We start from the raw sequence: 16863 nt of genomic DNA, 5'->3' as shown, positions 1-16863 counted from the left end.
TATTTCCATTCTTTTTAAGACAGACCAGTGATCGCCTCCCTCGGCTTCACATGTGCTAACAGTACAACCTTCAATGTTGACATTCAATTTTATTTCACCGAGCCAATTCCAGTTTCACTTTAGTTGCCAAGGGATAGATGTAAAGAACGATGTGGTTTTATATCTTTTCACTGGAGTCAAGATTTATTGGCAAGTGTTAGTGTTCGATCGTTCCGGTAGGAAGTGTAAGCCAAAACGCGGCTTTGTGCAATAACGTCATAAAGATACATTTAATATATTTATGCTGTACCATTACCCGCACAACCACCCATTAACATTTCCCTATGCTAAGTATATCCGACTGGCTGTATGTAAGCAATATTATTACACTCCTAGAACTATTTTTGTCAGTAACACGTAGACTAAATACGGCACTAGCAGAGTCATGATTGCAGAATGTTTTACAAAATAAATGCCTATGCTAGAATACCGTAATATCAACAATTTGGAAAATGCAAGAGTAAAGCAAACTATTTACCGCTGTCACATATGTCAGTTAAGGTTGTGTATGACGATGAAACTCTTTAACCCGAGAACCAGGTCCCGGGAGAAGCGTTTGCATATTTCTCACAAAAACATATATTTAATCTATTTTTCAAATAGTGTTTTATTTTCTCATTGCTGCGTTTTTTAGTAATGAAATTATATGTGTAACGTTGAACTTTTTCACAAGGAACTTTAAGAAAAACCCGGGCATAGAATGAAACAGAGTTCGATTGTTGTAGCGAAGACTGTGGTGACGTGACATGATGATTGCACAATTAAAATTCATACTGCGGCAAAATGATCAATCCACATATTCTTATCTTTGTGTAAACCAAGATCATACACAATAAATCTATTTCAGGAATGTTCCATAACGTCAACAATGCCGTTCGGAATTACGCCAAAATTCTTAATTACTGTCTAATTAACCTGTAGCGCCCTCTCGACATTACAACATAATATCTATTCCATAGTTAAGATTCCGTGTTTCCCTTGCGATTTGCCAAACCTACAGATCAATCACCGTCGTTTGAAACAGATGGAATTCTATCTATGAAATTTCTCATGGCACTCCCTCAATCACTGAATCACTAGATCTCCATGTTATCGATTCGACGATCATCACCGTGAATTTCCCATTCATATCAACGTCAAATATTAACAGCCGCACGTTATGATGATCCGCCATGCATCAGTGAAGTCCTTCACGTCAATTACATTTGAGATAGATATATCGCCCGAATGAGTGACCCGTAATTTCATGTGGTGTACCTCATTTGCAGTAAATCACCCTTAGGTATTTTTAGCCCTTGAAGACTAATAATTAATAGCAGCCAGACGGTGGTGGCGCTATACATAGATGAAACATTCTACAAGGAAGACGACACGCTAAGTTTGAAAATATGTTTATTCTGATTAAGCACGCAATGTAAATGATAAGATATACAGAGAAATAATAGCAATGCCGCGAGGAATGTAGAACTTAGTGAATGAATTGTCACTTTCAAGGTTAACACGCCTTCTTCATTTAATGCTGAAGATATCCTGTGACGTTGTACCGATGATTTCGTTGATGGATGCCTGCCCTCTGTTGATAGAAGGTGAAGACGATCATATGTTGTTGAAAGTAGACACAGAAGTAAAACGTGAAAGAGTCAGGACTAGAGTGTGGATCTTTAGACTTCCGCCATGTTGTGCGACGGTTTGAAATTATATACATACTACATTGAGTTGCCGGTGATAGGTGACAAGGACACACAACGTTGAAATCTGTAGAAAGAAAAATTCAATAACATTTGTAACCCTAAGAAACGTACATGTATAAGAAATTCTGTGGTTTTTTCGAATAAAGTGCACATGAATGGAAGGGAACACCTGGTCGTTCTGTAAAACCTCATCATTTTCTTAAAAAATGCTGTCAAATCATGTGTCTTTCTCTACTTTTGTATGCATGAGTTTAGGCACTTTGAAATTAAATTCTTCGTTTCCCGGCCGCGTGCTGGTAGATTTTTTAGAGAAAATTAAGAAAACAAACACAAATTAACACTATTACAGATGAAAATATTATTTTTCCAAAGGAAACCAAATAAAAATTGAGCTTATCTTCATACACTTGTGTTTTTGTCTGTGTTTGTTTTTCTCCCCTTGCTGGCCAGTAGGTTTTTCAAAAATCCAAGGACGGCAAACAAAGACTTTTCTTTAAATGGCCTTATATGGAAATATTAAACGTAAAGTACTGCTCAAAAGCATAGTGGATCACATTAAAATAATCAATTTTCTTTTCTAGTGAAAAGTAATCGCAAGCACATGAATATAAATAGTTCAGTTCTCAGGTATAGAGTGAGCAAGAACGGTTTTTTTGTTATTTGTACTTTCTGCGTCACGCGTAAACAGCAAGCAGTAAAATTAGTATCGATATGTTAAAAATTAAACAGCACTACTAGCTCGTATTACGGACAATCTTGATTTCTTACCTGAATAATCTATTCTACAACACCTAGTTTACAATCATTTTAAAAACCTGCTTCATTTTCCTCGAATTCGGGTACTTCACTGAAATGAAAAGGACAAAGAGGGGGTTACTCAGTAACTTTGAATGAACACCCCAGAGCACTTGTGTCCCAGTTGTTTTCTGCTTTCAATCATATGGCCGTCTTTCGACATGATGACAGAATTATTGATTTACAATTGATAAATCAACTCTCCTTGTCGAAAAAAGAAATAATGTGCTAAGAGAGGTCGATAGAGTTTGTCAAGCCGGACATTCAAAATCTGTGTACACAACAATTCATTAGCTCACAGATAGTTCGCGCGAATGGACAACTTTAGCGTCTTCTGCGACCAGCTGTCTTGCCCCTAAGAATATTGTACATTTTTGCGTAATTTTTTTTTCACCTTCCGTGTTTACTGGACAAAATCTCACAACCGGTAGTTTTTCTCTCATAAGTGCTAACCAAAACATGAATAACACATTGATGGAAATAAAAAGAGCCGGGGTTAATAAGAATTACTGCCAGGATAGCGTAGAAAACTTTTCTGGATTCTGATACGTCGACGAAGTTAACGTCGGCGATGTCAAGATGTTCTATAACATAGCTAATAGCACCGTGAGTAAAGCAAACCATACATCCACAACATAGTATCCAACGCATGGGCGATCAATTACATCAAAGATGAAAAGGTTAGTAGACAAATTAAAGTACATCCCCAAAATAACACTCACTTGTCAGTTTCCTCGCTCGATGATTCAGCGGCATCCAATAAAAGTTGGTTGAGTTCACTCTGGTCCATTTCTTGCACGACGTTCACAGCTGTTTCCAAAAGAGCATATATAGCGTTGGTTATGACGGACTCCTCTCCGCGTTTTCCGGGTCGTGACTTTTGACAGGATTTGAATTTTCTTCCCGCCCTCGTTTTGCAGATATTGACGGCCTGGCTGGAATGTATGCAGAGCGTGACAGCAAGGAGAACAGCAACTGCGAATGACCTGGAATACATATTGTCCTCTGTAACAAAGAGGAAAGAGAGAGAAAGGATGTCAGATGGCAACATACAACGAGGAACGATATGAATCACTGGTCACTAAAATATTAAATTTAAATGACATTACATGAAGGCTATCTGAGACAAAATCAAATATACACTGAATATAAAAGTGCTTCTGTTTGTTGCTGATCAAAATGTACTAATGTCAATGAATAGGGTGTAAGACACATCAAACTGAATACCGTGGCCTATGTGTGTCCAATAGAAAAGTATAAATAAACACTTTTCCTATTCTCACCAGACTAGGTCTACGCTGCTGGTCGACGTCTTTTGCTCACTTCTGTTTGACAAACTGATCGGCTATCACGCCAACGTGGAATTTAATTTCAATCTCACAGGGCTGCCGGTGAGGGCGCCTACTTTTGCCGTTTTAATGAGACAATGAGTTTAATTATAGTGATTCGGCATCATAGATTCTACTATCGACTACTTATTTCTTCTACTAGTTTCTTCGATATTACAGTTAGGTATTGCAGGGCGTCTAGCTTTTAAAAAGTTATGGACAGATAATCTTATATGATTAAACTCTCAAACTCTTGCCCTGTTTGCGCTGTGACCACCATCGATTTTAGTAAGAGCCCATGGTCTTACGTCAGAACTTAACACCCGCTAAAACAATATGAACACCTTGCATTTCGAAATTCTGATCTTTATACAGCAAACTGTAATTTGTTCTCCGTGTATACAGTCAAGGAAGCCATGTCTTCACTGTCGTACAAAAATAATAAAATATACGTACACCATTTTGCTGAATGGTATGTGTGCTGCTAACTTCAGAAACAGACTGAGTAGAGAAACTACGATATTGTACAAAAACGAATTCCAATTTTAACGCCTTTTCAAATCTACGACCTTTTTCGGCTTGAACTCCCACTTATAGTTAGAAATACCATACAACGCGGCTCATTCATCCCTTGCACATGAATTGTCCCTCCGATGAGGAGATCGTCACTCAACAGCCCTGATGTAATGGAGTTGGTGGATGGGTGGGTACGTGTCCGTGTACGGTAAAGTCGGCATAAGCTAGCGTCAAAGCGGCGTTATTTACTACTACTGTGGACGACACGCCGCCGGCGACCAATAAACATGAAAACAACAAAGCCAGCCGCACAGTCCGATATTAAAAGGACACCAACAACCACTGGATTTTAACGACGGAACTAGATTGAAATTGACTTAACACAGCTGCTAATTTATTACTTTTTCATGCTCTCATTAAACAAAATGATTTGCTGTGCCAAATTGGAGACATGGCGTACTGCTCATTATTCAGTATGGGTTAATTGCTTCGCCTTTAGCCAGCATTTATTTTTATATTCATTTTCCTGTAAATTTCATCAATCTTAGAAACACTTTACATGATTAAAGTTTTGCACTAGTTGAATTTACACAGAAACTTATCAATGGCCTACTTTTCTCGATCCTTTTTCACCTAATCAAAATTAATAACATGTCACATCAGTTACATATTTTGAAATATTTGACAAAGAAATTATAATCAATGGAAATCTTCAGTGGGCATCGAATTCTAATTCAATAATAAACACTTCTTGGCTTCAGATATATGGACCTCATTTTTCAAAATTGAGAGATGTATGGCATACTGAAAATTGCCATCACAAGTACACACTATTAGCATACAGCTTTCATGCATATATTAATCAGTCAGATATATTTTCATTTTGTACAAGACTTTAACTTTTGCTCAAACTTTCCTAAATGAAACTTTCGACCATTCTGTTACTAAATCAACAATAAAAATCATGGGTCACCGTGCAAAGTTTGAAACTAGCAAAACAAATTACCCTACATTTTACGATATTTGAAATTCAAAATGGCCGCCATTTCTGTGTTAACCCTACAGGGGAAAATTCAACTTTGGATTTTCGAATAAGTAAGCCGGTGGAAGTTTTTCTTTATCCAAGAACTTTAAAATGAGCTCCTACAAGTGACAGATCAGAAAAGAATTGTAGAAATTTGAGAATCCGGCTATCTGTCCCCGAGGCGCGTTCTACCTTAAAAGTTGAATATTTCGGCTGATTCATTATGCTATTTCGGGATTTTGTTTACCAATGACAGTAACGAATCGTCAACGGGCAATGAAGGATACAGAAAGGAAATCGCGAAATCTGCGGTCACACATAAACAGTCCCTTGTCTATAATGACGTTTGCTCCTTAGTCAACGTTAATGCCTACAATTTGATTACAAGAGCATAGTGACACTGGTGAAAAATGTTAGAACCTTCAAATGTGACAATTGAGTTTAGTGCTGAAAAGCGGACCGATATATTAACCATGAATTGAAATGTTTAATAGAGTTTCCTCTTCTGGGAACTGGGACGAATTAAAGAGGCCCGAAGTTTGTATAGGTCATTTATCTTGGTTTGTTTCCTATCTGACACTATCATGCCTATCGAAAATTGTCTTTTTCCTGGGTGCGAGTGAATATGTTTTTCAAATTTACCGAAGGTACCAGGAAACCTGGTTTGTTTGAACACTTTTATAGATGAAACACTAACTGCCGCCGACGGCGAATATACACAAGGTATGGGTACAATGCGCGACACATAGCATGAGCTGCTGGGCGAGTGCTATATGGAGCGAATTTTGTACCTAAATCGAGTGTATACTCGCCTACAAGAGTATTATTGCTAGTATATTATAATCTATCTACAAATGTGTGTTTATGACGTTAAACATTGTTTCCTCCGTACTTTTTGCACGAAAAAAGGCAAAGCAGAATTCAATATTTCGCGGTTGTCGTCGATTCAGCGCCCGGGACTGATGCGAAGAATATATGGCACGCATACTCGGCTATGACAGTGGAAGCGACGCAGACGACAAAAAGTAGCGAAAATGCTGATTTGGAAAAGAGCGAGCCAAATTATTTCTAAATGCTCTGTTTCCGCATTATGCGTCTGTGCTATAGTTGAAGGCCCATTTTGTCACCGTTTTCTCTCGCTCCCTTCTTCTTAAGTTTTGAAATAAGTGAATTGTGGTAATTTCATCAGGACAATAATGCCAGCCATTTTGTATGGGAAAGGGTGGTCGGGTTTATGCATGCTAAAGATAATCATTGATTAACTTCGATGTTTGGAACAAGAGTACCTTGTGACGTGCTACGTCTAAGATATTGATGGTCTTGTATGATGCACTCAGCTGGACGGTGTTGGAAACTTAAAGGTCATTTTGACTTTGTTGGTGCCATGGTCGTGACGTATTCCCTGCGCTTAGCCATGATGTCATCAAAGTTTAACATGTATTTCGTATTGTGCCATTTATCAATCATATGACATTTTGACGGGATAATTACCTTAACTTTAAAAGCATCTTTAAAGAGGGCGTCAAAAATAAGAGGAACGCTTGTTATGCTCGATTCTACAATATAGTACTCCATTATTATTTAGCAGAAAGGATATTTAAGGACACAACATATGTGAAGGACAAGTAAAAGTATATTCATTAATTATGACATTAGTCAACAACGGGGTGGTATATACCTCTGTGTTTTCTCATCCGGGGCAGATTAAAATCTATCAATAAATTTTGCTGTCTTCAGGCGACATCATTCATAATGTTGTTAAAAACTAGTTCAGTGGATCGAAAATATTAGTTAATTGTTATTCAGTAAAATATTGTCACTGGGCTTTAGAAAAGAATTTCCGACGATATTGAAAAGTGTCAAGGCTGCTAATCATTCATCATTTCATTCTCCTAATAAATCTCAATTAAAGTAACCAGTGTCAGAAATTCAATTTCATATCAGTTGTCCAATCTGACCCTCAGTATATGAAGCATTATGATCCTATTTAATATTTGATTGGCTGTGCGAGGATACTAATATGCCCTCGCCATGACATGTCTTCGGCTAATCAGACGACATCCATCGATGTCGACGTCTCGATCTGAGTCCCGGGGCAAGAGATGAGCGTCTTGCAGTTAATCTTCCGTTTCCCGGTTTCTTAATAGGTTATGGTTCGCGTCGAAGTTGGCCAAGATAATTAACATTCAAGATTTCTATATGCACGGTCGAGTTCAAGTTCATGCTAAAACACGCTAAATGTTCAAAATCTAAGTGTGTACTATCTGGATATGTTGATATGGGTTACGACCCATATGGAACTTAAGGGTGATCGAGCCACTAAATTCTCACCAACAATTTCGTTATTTTCCTCTAACAGTAAGAAGTATATGTGAGGATGAAATTACGACAAAAAAAATCAATACGTCACTAGATTAATTTGGCAGCTAAAAGGATTTGAAATACACCCACTTTATCCCATTCGAATGACAGAAATTATGAATCCCCCGTAAGCGTTGCCAACCCGATAAATGTACTTTCAGTTCCTTTCTTGAAATGCTGCACTTGTTTATTACATGTGAACCACATTGAATAATAAATGTGAAAATAAACAAAATTGTTGGATTGGAAATCTAAATGATTCTACAAGTATGGATAAGGCGTGGTCATAACATTTAAATTTGCAACAGATATAACTGTTGTTTTGGAAGGCCTGAGAAGTGATAATTTAAATTCTTATGCACATGTTCAGCTGAAAAATAGCTAAAACTTTCATTTTTTAAGAAAGGAACTGAAAGTAAATATATCGGGTTGGGCAACGCTTACGGGAGATTCATAATTTCCGTCATTCCAACATCGATTTGGAAGATTAGTGAGCCATCAACTTACTCGAATGTTGACACGCAGAACAAGTGTTAACTGAGTTTTCGTATTATTCATGTATATTTCCAAAATTGCTCAACACTCTTTTGTTTCAATCAACCAAATATCACAATTATGAGTCCACCCCTTTCCATTAATCGATACAATGTAAAATCCCTATTTACATGGAAAACAAAGCTAATTAAACTTAAATACAGAAAGCACAGAAATACCAGGACGTTGTTCAAAACACCGACTCCTCACTGGAATAAATTGTGAGAAGAAATCTACTAATCTGCCGACAAAATACATACAAGTTCACGGCCACAGACGTTGAGAAGTCGTGGAAGTATTTAAAATCAAAGAACTTGAAAGTCTGATACGACTCTTTCCAATTCAGAAATGTTTCCAATACTATTGATCAGGTGCACAAATCTAAAGGAATGGCAAAATACAATAAAATAAAACACAATAAAACGCATGCACATGAAAAATATCAACATGTTAACGCGCTAACAATATATGTAGTTGTTGATAAAGTTTGAGACAAAAATGTAACTGCTTTTTGATGAACAGGTAACTGTATTGGTAGAGAAAATGGAAACATGCGTTTTGTGTTTTGTAATTACTAAACAAGAGATTCAATCGCAGTTAGTATTTATAGTACCATTGCGGTAAGGTGGAGAATTGCTGCTACATTTAAATGCACTCTGGTTTTAAATGTTTTACATCAATCTAGGTAAAAAGCTGAAGCGAACAAATGAGGCGAAATAAATAAAAAATGTGCGTGTTCAATAACAATATAAATGAAAAGTAAAACTTATCACACACATTTGGAATATATAAACATTTAAAATGAAAACCAATTATTCAAAAAGCAACCGATTGTTAAATAATACAAACCGACATATTTAGCATACCTTCGACATTACAACCTATCGATCGCAGTTAATATATTCCGAGCAACGAATTCGGAAGACGTCCCAACGCTATCCTTAATAGTGTATATTGTGTCCTTACTTCAGTCAATATTTCGTGCGCTGCTTTTCATCGGGATAATTAATTGCATATTACACAATGTCAAATGTAAAGTGAAGACTTTGTTTTCCAATAATCAATCGCAACCGGAAGTGGACGCATTTGGGAGAGAGTCATTTTTCATTGACTTGCCTGGTGAATGCCAAATGATGAAAGACAAGCAATAAGAGAGAATGTAATTTGTGACTACTAGAAAGCGCGTTTGAAGTTAGATCGCGTAAACGGCCCCTCAGTACACACAGCTGTTTCAGTCACTAAATCAGACAATTAAAGTTTACCCAGAGATACAGGTGTATACTATGAGGCCTCGTTAATAATCTATAAAAAGGCCGATTTCTTGAGCGATAAGAATTATTAAAGTAGGTCAAACCAATATAAAACAGCAGCTTCGGATAATTGAGCGTGATATCTCCCCTACGCAGTGAAAGAACGCATGATAACATCTGTACTGAAACCATTTATTTTTACATTCGTCGCTCGCTTTCCAAAATTAACAACTTAGATCGCACCCTTAATGGCTCTATCTGCAAACTTATCTTATCTTGGTTGACCTTTTGGCAAATTTCAGGAAAGCATCCGTTGTGGAATGGCACTAGCAAGAACAATCAGTCCATTGGGACGGATAACGCGTTTCCAGACAGGAAAAGATCCGACTACACGGTATATCATATGTTTGATTTTAATTTCTTAATGTCAAAAAGGTCTTCTCATCGAGGAATATTAGAATTTTTTCTTTCACTGTGGCCTGAATGCCATCACAGTGGTGAGATCACACATCAGTCGTCATCTCTTGTTTAACAATTCTTTCGCGACACTGTAGGTTGAGACCCACGCGTGTCTTTTTCTTCACGAGAGTAAATGGAATATTGATCACACAAAAGCCCGGCGTACGATTTGGTAATTACTTTTGCGTTGCTTGCGAATTCACAGTTAAACCATCAACAAATTTATGAGTTCAGATACCCCATCTCTCGAGAGATAATTGCAGTTCTTAGCAGTTGGAACGCATTACTTGTAATGTATTATTCATAAATCTGTTTCCCGTTCGGGTTGTCATCATGAACTCTTTCACTTTCCGCCATAATAACCAAACCAGTGGACTTTCATGTGACTATTATCACCATAAATGTTGAGAAATGGTTTTATCTTCTGCCCTCTAGTAATAGCCTGGCAGTTAGGTATAGGCAATTCGGTGATTGGCGACTTGGCCAATGGGAACTATGGATATTAGGAATGAGAGATTTACAGCTGTGAACACGTCCACGGTAGCACACTATATAACTTCATATCTACACAGTCACTGGCAAATTCACTTGCATACACACAAATTCCTACATAACAATCCTCCCACTTATCCAACTACCGACCTATCTTTGTCTGCCCACCTGCCTGCCCGCCTGCATGCATCAATAACACCGACTATCCGACAGACACAGAAACACATAGATAGATAGATTGATAGATTGATAGATAGATAGATAGATAGATAGATAGATTGATAGATAGATACATAGATAGATACACAGATACACATACATACATACATACATACATACATACATACATACATACATACATACATACATACATACATACATACATACATACATACATACATACATACATACATACATACATACATACATACATACATACATACATACATACATACATACATACATACATACATACATACATACATACATACATACATACATACATACATACATACATACATACATACATACATACATCTGACAAGTATACCCATATGAGTAGCTGTACCCTTGCAAATAGATACATATCTCTTTACTCTAGGGGGGTGTGTGGTAAGATTATCGGAGGGGTGTCACAAGGACAAACGATAAATGCAATGCAATTCTTCATTACAAGAGATAGTAAGGGATATAATCTTTAATGCTGGCCTAGTGAAGCAACTCCCTTGTGTGAGGGTTAAACATGACTCTGCTCTAGAGTTGTAAGTTCATTTATTTGTATTCATCAAGTTCACAGCGTTAGAATATGATCCAGCTAGTGATATGAACTGAGTTTGAATATTCTCTAAATTTCTGTCAAAGAGAATATGATTGATTGGACACTATCCCCTCGTGGCAACATTATTATTCTTCCTTCGGTTTCGTAGCATGCTAGCTTTGCAAATGAACGTAATAAATATTCTGCCCAAACAGATACGCAAAAACCACCGTTGCATACCCTCGTTTTACTTAAAGTAATGAAGTCGACCGTTGAAGTCATGAACCGTTGCGGCATGTGGGGTGATAGATATGTACGTCCTCCGGCAACATACTACAGGCTAAATACTAACATCCCCATCGAAGTGGGCAGTAAATTTCTCTGAAAAGTTTTGATAGACGATGAACACTATCATCGAAAAGTCAATGTTGTTGGTCCTTCATATTAACTATCAAAGCGTGGTTATCTTCAAATGTGAGGGGAGTAGCTTCGACATTTGAAAGGACAAGTAAGACCGTGTTTCTGCTTATAGTTTCTAATTTTTCGCGATCTCTATTTTCAAGGCTCTTTCTTATGCCGAAGGTACGTGAGGGGCTTTCGTATTCGAGCTTTCTAATTTTCTTTTCAAATTGATATTCTGAGGAACAGTCACGTCGTGTCAGTTATCAACTTATTGAAAATTAATGATCGGGTTATGCATTCTCTAAATATTCTCTCTATGTATATTTCACTTCTTGATGATTAAGTACGAAACAAATTAGGATAGTTCGTAACTTTGAAGATCCGTGAACTCGTAGCCTCATAATACGAATCGTCTGATAATGTCACGAGTGCGTGGAATTTCAAGTCTCTGGTTTTTCTAGCTTCAACATTTTGACATATCGTACGTATACATATAGTGTTTATCATACTCCATATTGAGGCGGTAGTAGCGTGCTCGATGCAAAAGTGCTAAATGGCACATACATAAAGTTAGTTGATGTAAACAGTGATGATACACGTAATGCAGTCAAAATCATCAGCCGTCCCTCCATTTTAGATTATACATACATATATATATATATATATATATATATATATATATATTATATATTATATATATATATATATATATATATATATATATATATATATATATCTATCACTTTTGTCTGAAGATTGCAGGATGCATGAAACTTATTAAGTAACAGATATTATTACTTTGTACTTGAAGTAATTTGTGTTATTATTTATAACGCTCTGCTTTCCGCATGGAGCACTGTAATTTCCCACGAACACATCTGTATACTTATATATATATATATATATATATATATATATATATATATATATATATATATATATATATATATATATATATATATATATATATATATAAACTGTGTGTGTATTCATGTATGTACCCATAACATTAATGACGGTGTACAATAGTAACGCATGTTTCAAAAGACGTGCTACCTTCACTTGCGTAATTACCTGTGTTCCAATCTTTTCTACAAAATACTAAGTCCTACGCCTCCTTCATTTCTACTTGAAGCCGACGTCGCCGGAATGCACATCACTGACAAGCCGTAGCGAACAATTGTTCACGCTATAACTGACACCTGTCAATATTCCACTTGTGCAATGAACGCATCAGCGAATGCAGATATGGCATGAGAGGAACACATGTGTAATTTTGGCTGTACAATAAAGATATATTGATTTCCAAATGTGCTATTTGCCACAAAATGAGACGAAAGAAGAAAATGTTGTATCCTTAAGATGATTAAAGGGTGTTTCGGCTTAGTCATGTATTCAAATCGAAATGTGGTATTTACATCTCCTAGATGGATTTAAGAAATGAAAAATCGCGCTAATAACTTATTTGCGTATTCAAAGCTCGTCTTAATCTCCACTTAAAACCTAGTAATAGCGTGTTTCGAACATTCGTCGAAACCTAACGTCCAATAACTCTATCTATCTATCTTTCATGATTGCATTTTATGATTAATTTTAGAGTCTTAACACATTTCCTACCGGTAAATTCGAACAGACTGAAGATATTAACAATGCAAATTTGGACACACGAAACATTCGTCAGTGAACAATTAATAAACTCATCGTCATGTTCCTTTTAATGACGAATTGGCGATTTTGCCAGTATCCCAGTCAGGCAAATACAAATTTCGAGTTTTCACAAACCTATAGACAATTAAATCTTTTCTTCTGAAAATAGTATGACGAGCATACTACCGACTGTGTAACAAAAATATAATTCAGTAGTTATACTGAGGATAAAGTCAAATTTGTGAATATGCCATGTAGCATATCAAACTCTTGTAGTTTACCAACTTTCACTTTAGGAAATAAATTGGAAAAATGTGGCATGTTGAAAGATATCAAGTAGTCTGCAGACTTTGAGCAATTGGTAGTCTGTGAGAAGGGTGAGTCAATACACTATGACCAACGAAGTCACATCTTTGCATTTAAATATGTGACGTGAGGCCTTGTCGTTCAAGCTATCTTATAACGACTCTACCAGGACGAGAACAGCAAAATGTGACTTTCAAGATGTTACTTATACATTCTTCCGTGACATTAGCCATGTTTTGCATTTAAAATGTCTATTATCCGCTTTCATCAAACTGTACACGTATCGTCAGATTACAAAAATAAACGGTTTCTTTCGGAAACATTGCCCAGACATTCATGAAATCATTTAAGGCATACTCTCTGATACGGATAGCTGGTATCACCCGATCTTGATTTTATCATGTTCGTCGTGAAATGACTCAGGCATGACACAGAGACATAAAAATACAAAGGAATAGGTCAATAGTATTAGGGGAAAAACCTATGAATCTCTTAAAAATTTGGGGTTACGCAATAAATTAATTTGATTTATAATCTAGATGTTTGATTATCTTCCCTTATCTGACCAACATCTCTAAAATATGACGTTTGCCAACGAGTGGAGCAAACAACGCCGTGTATCATGTACAACATCACAAGAAAGGATTCAAATTGAGTAGCCTATGGCTCGGCTTCTCATGCGATTGTAACTTTGCATACTTCCTTTTCGTTCGTCCAACGACTGTCTTTGAAACCTAGAAGCGGCGATTAGTATATCCTACCCTTTCAGTTCGACTGCCGTCTGAGAAGGCGACTGGAGACTTGATTCAAACAAATGCTTCACTCCTGATGTTACAACGGCAAGGCTAAATGTTTCGTGTCACATAAGCATACTATTTACTGTAGTTTCTGTTGCTTGGTGACGCTATAACCACATCTTAAAATATGTGAAAATCAAAACAATTTACCACTTCTTCAAGACACAAATATATTTTCATTGGGAACTTTCACGGACAAAGTTCCAATCGTGGGTTTCATGATCAGATATCAACGAAACGTCAAACGTATCCTTCAGTGGTGAAACTTGGGAAGATGTACAGCACTTTGAATATTACACTATAGAGCTGAAATAGGAAAGTATCAAAAATGAACAGATACCAACCTGTTGTCTTGGATGACGAAGTTGCGATGAGACTGTCCTGGTCTAAATATGTGGCTCTGTGATTGTTATAAATTATGTGGTCGGAAAGCTGGCTGATGTGCTGTCGGCAAATGTCCTCTTCTTCTGACAGGTTTCGTCCGTATAACATCAGACTTTACGATCGTCATTCCTTTGAATGACAAAAATAATATATAATGCTCGCATGCATATCATTATAATCTTATTTGGCCCATTCCATTTCATTCATAGGGAAGCCACGCCCACGCTATAACAAAAGTATAAGGTCTAAGCGTTGTGGATGATTGTTTTACAGTTCAAGCATTTCCCACATCGACTGTTGTAATTGGATATTAGGACATTTCAGGTGTTACAAAACTAAAGGATCTTAGTCGCCATCCTGCGCACGCTCGTTGTTCAGGATAGTCACGACAAATTGATTCACAATAATACCCCTTACTTTCTCAGGCAGACATTCGCAGCTACAAGTCTACAACACATCGAATCACTGATCTGAAAACTTTAAGATATTAAGCTGACGGTTCAATGTGTCACTCTCTCATTAACGAATGGTTGCCAATTGCCGATTGGACATAAGATCAGTGTTGATGAACTATCTATGGACTGTGAAGTGTAGCAGGCGTAAAAATAATTTACATGTAACTGTAGATAAATAAATATTGCAGAGACATTTGAGTGTAATCGATTTGCAAAGTCGCTCGTTTAGTCGTTTAAGACGAGCGAGTAGACGAAGACTGTGAGGAGAATTTCAAACTTAGTCCTTACTGCCGACATAATCTTAAGTGGAAACCTAAAGCTTTAAGGCTTACTGCGATGCATGAGAACGCATGTCAGAATGTAAAAGATGTCGGAATTTGTACGTGAATAAGCAGATGTGTCATACTATGAACGATTTCTAACACGAAAGGGGATTTCTCCCTCTGATTTTGAAGACTTAGCGATCGTTAACAACGGCTCGAACTGATATTTAAGTGCTATGTAGTTTCAAAACGGAAATGAGTTGATGGTACAATTACTGATAGCAACACAATGTACAAAAATAAAATGAGTAATTCAGTGAAGTACATAGTGAGTACTCTTGCCCTTGCCATTCCATTTCGAGGTGCGGAAAATTAAAATAAAGGTCCTGTTTTCAGATTTATATAAATAAGATTTTAGGATGAAGTTTATCATTCATGTGTGATGGTTTCCAATTAACATTCAAACGCGGAATCATGCATAAGAACAGCATTCATATCGCATGATATTCAATCGCCAATACTGAACATTTTGACATCTCGACCTATCGTACGTGCTTGTCACGATCTGTACTGAATAATGCTGCTGTCATATCCCGTTGTGAGCTCTGTATTACCTTACATTGTACCTCCCACGCACAAAGCTGTAACCTCAAATTGTTGAACTCTACTTTTGTGTCTCGAACAGGACAGTTAAAAAGGTTAATATATTAGCCTCCGCCTGTCCGAGCATCTTTACGATATTTATAGAGATAAAGTGAAATGTAAAGATAGCAAGAGACAAACAGAGATACAGGGACAGCGAAATGATAAAATTGACTTGTCTGTACATCCTTCGTCCCAACTACTGCTTAGCTCGTCACATGACATATGTGTACCTACTGAAGGAAAATCCCCAAACATAATCATAGTAATACATACATACATACATACATACATACATACATACATACATACATACATGCATGCATACATACATACATACATACATACATACATACATACATACATACATACATACATACATACATACATACATACATACATACATACATACATACATACATAGACAGACAGACTGACGCACGGAAGAACGAATTTATGCTTGCAGGCGTGATGCGGTCCGCGTAGCAGACAGGCAGACAGATGAAGGGGAGAAAATTGTGAAAAAAAGAATGGCAAACTTTTTCCAAATCACAAAAAAAATGTACAAGGTGACTGAACTGTGACATTTTTTAAATGATCCATATATATGTCAGACAGACTGTATGACTCGTTATGAACCGATGTCTGATTTTAAAAAAATTAAAAATTTACAAAGATTGAGGTTGAAAAGACTCAAGCTAAGTTGCTCAAAGCTGGTTTT

At 36.8% G+C, this 16863-nt stretch overlaps 1 protein-coding gene across 1 annotated transcript; it reads right to left on the bottom strand.

Moving 5' to 3' along the window:
• Positions 1 to 1414: 1414 nt before the first annotated feature.
• LOC139143292 (uncharacterized) lies at positions 1415 to 14918 on the bottom strand. Its single transcript, XM_070713517.1, has 4 exons — positions 14743 to 14918; positions 3248 to 3530; positions 2499 to 2577; positions 1415 to 1794 (listed from the first exon to the last, which is right to left on the bottom strand). Exons 1-3 carry the CDS (start codon positions 14888 to 14890, stop codon positions 2538 to 2540), a joined length of 471 nt encoding a protein of 156 aa, XP_070569618.1. The 5' UTR covers positions 14891 to 14918; the 3' UTR covers positions 1415 to 1794; positions 2499 to 2537.
• Between the last annotated feature and the right edge of the window lie 1945 nt (positions 14919 to 16863).

This window comes from Ptychodera flava, chromosome 11, assembly GCF_041260155.1.
Source record: "Ptychodera flava strain L36383 chromosome 11, AS_Pfla_20210202, whole genome shotgun sequence".
NCBI lineage: Eukaryota > Metazoa > Hemichordata > Enteropneusta > Ptychoderidae > Ptychodera > Ptychodera flava.
This window is presented reverse-complemented; position numbering and strand designations above follow the sequence as displayed.

What these genes read in the sequence shown, in the direction of transcription:
- LOC139143292 (XM_070713517.1), bottom strand. Translation starts at nt 14,890, where the DNA reads ATGTTATACGGACGAAACCTGTCAGAAGAAGAGGACATTTGCCGACAG. An exon ending in TTCGTCATCCAAGACAACAG is followed by an intron (nt 3,531 to 14,742) that starts GTTGGTATCTGT and finishes TCTTTGTTACAG; the next exon opens with AGGACAATATGTATTCCAGG. An exon ending in TCGAGCGAGGAAACTGACAA is followed by an intron (nt 2,578 to 3,247) that starts GTGAGTGTTATT and finishes TTTTCATTTCAG; the next exon opens with TGAAGTACCCGAATTCGAGG.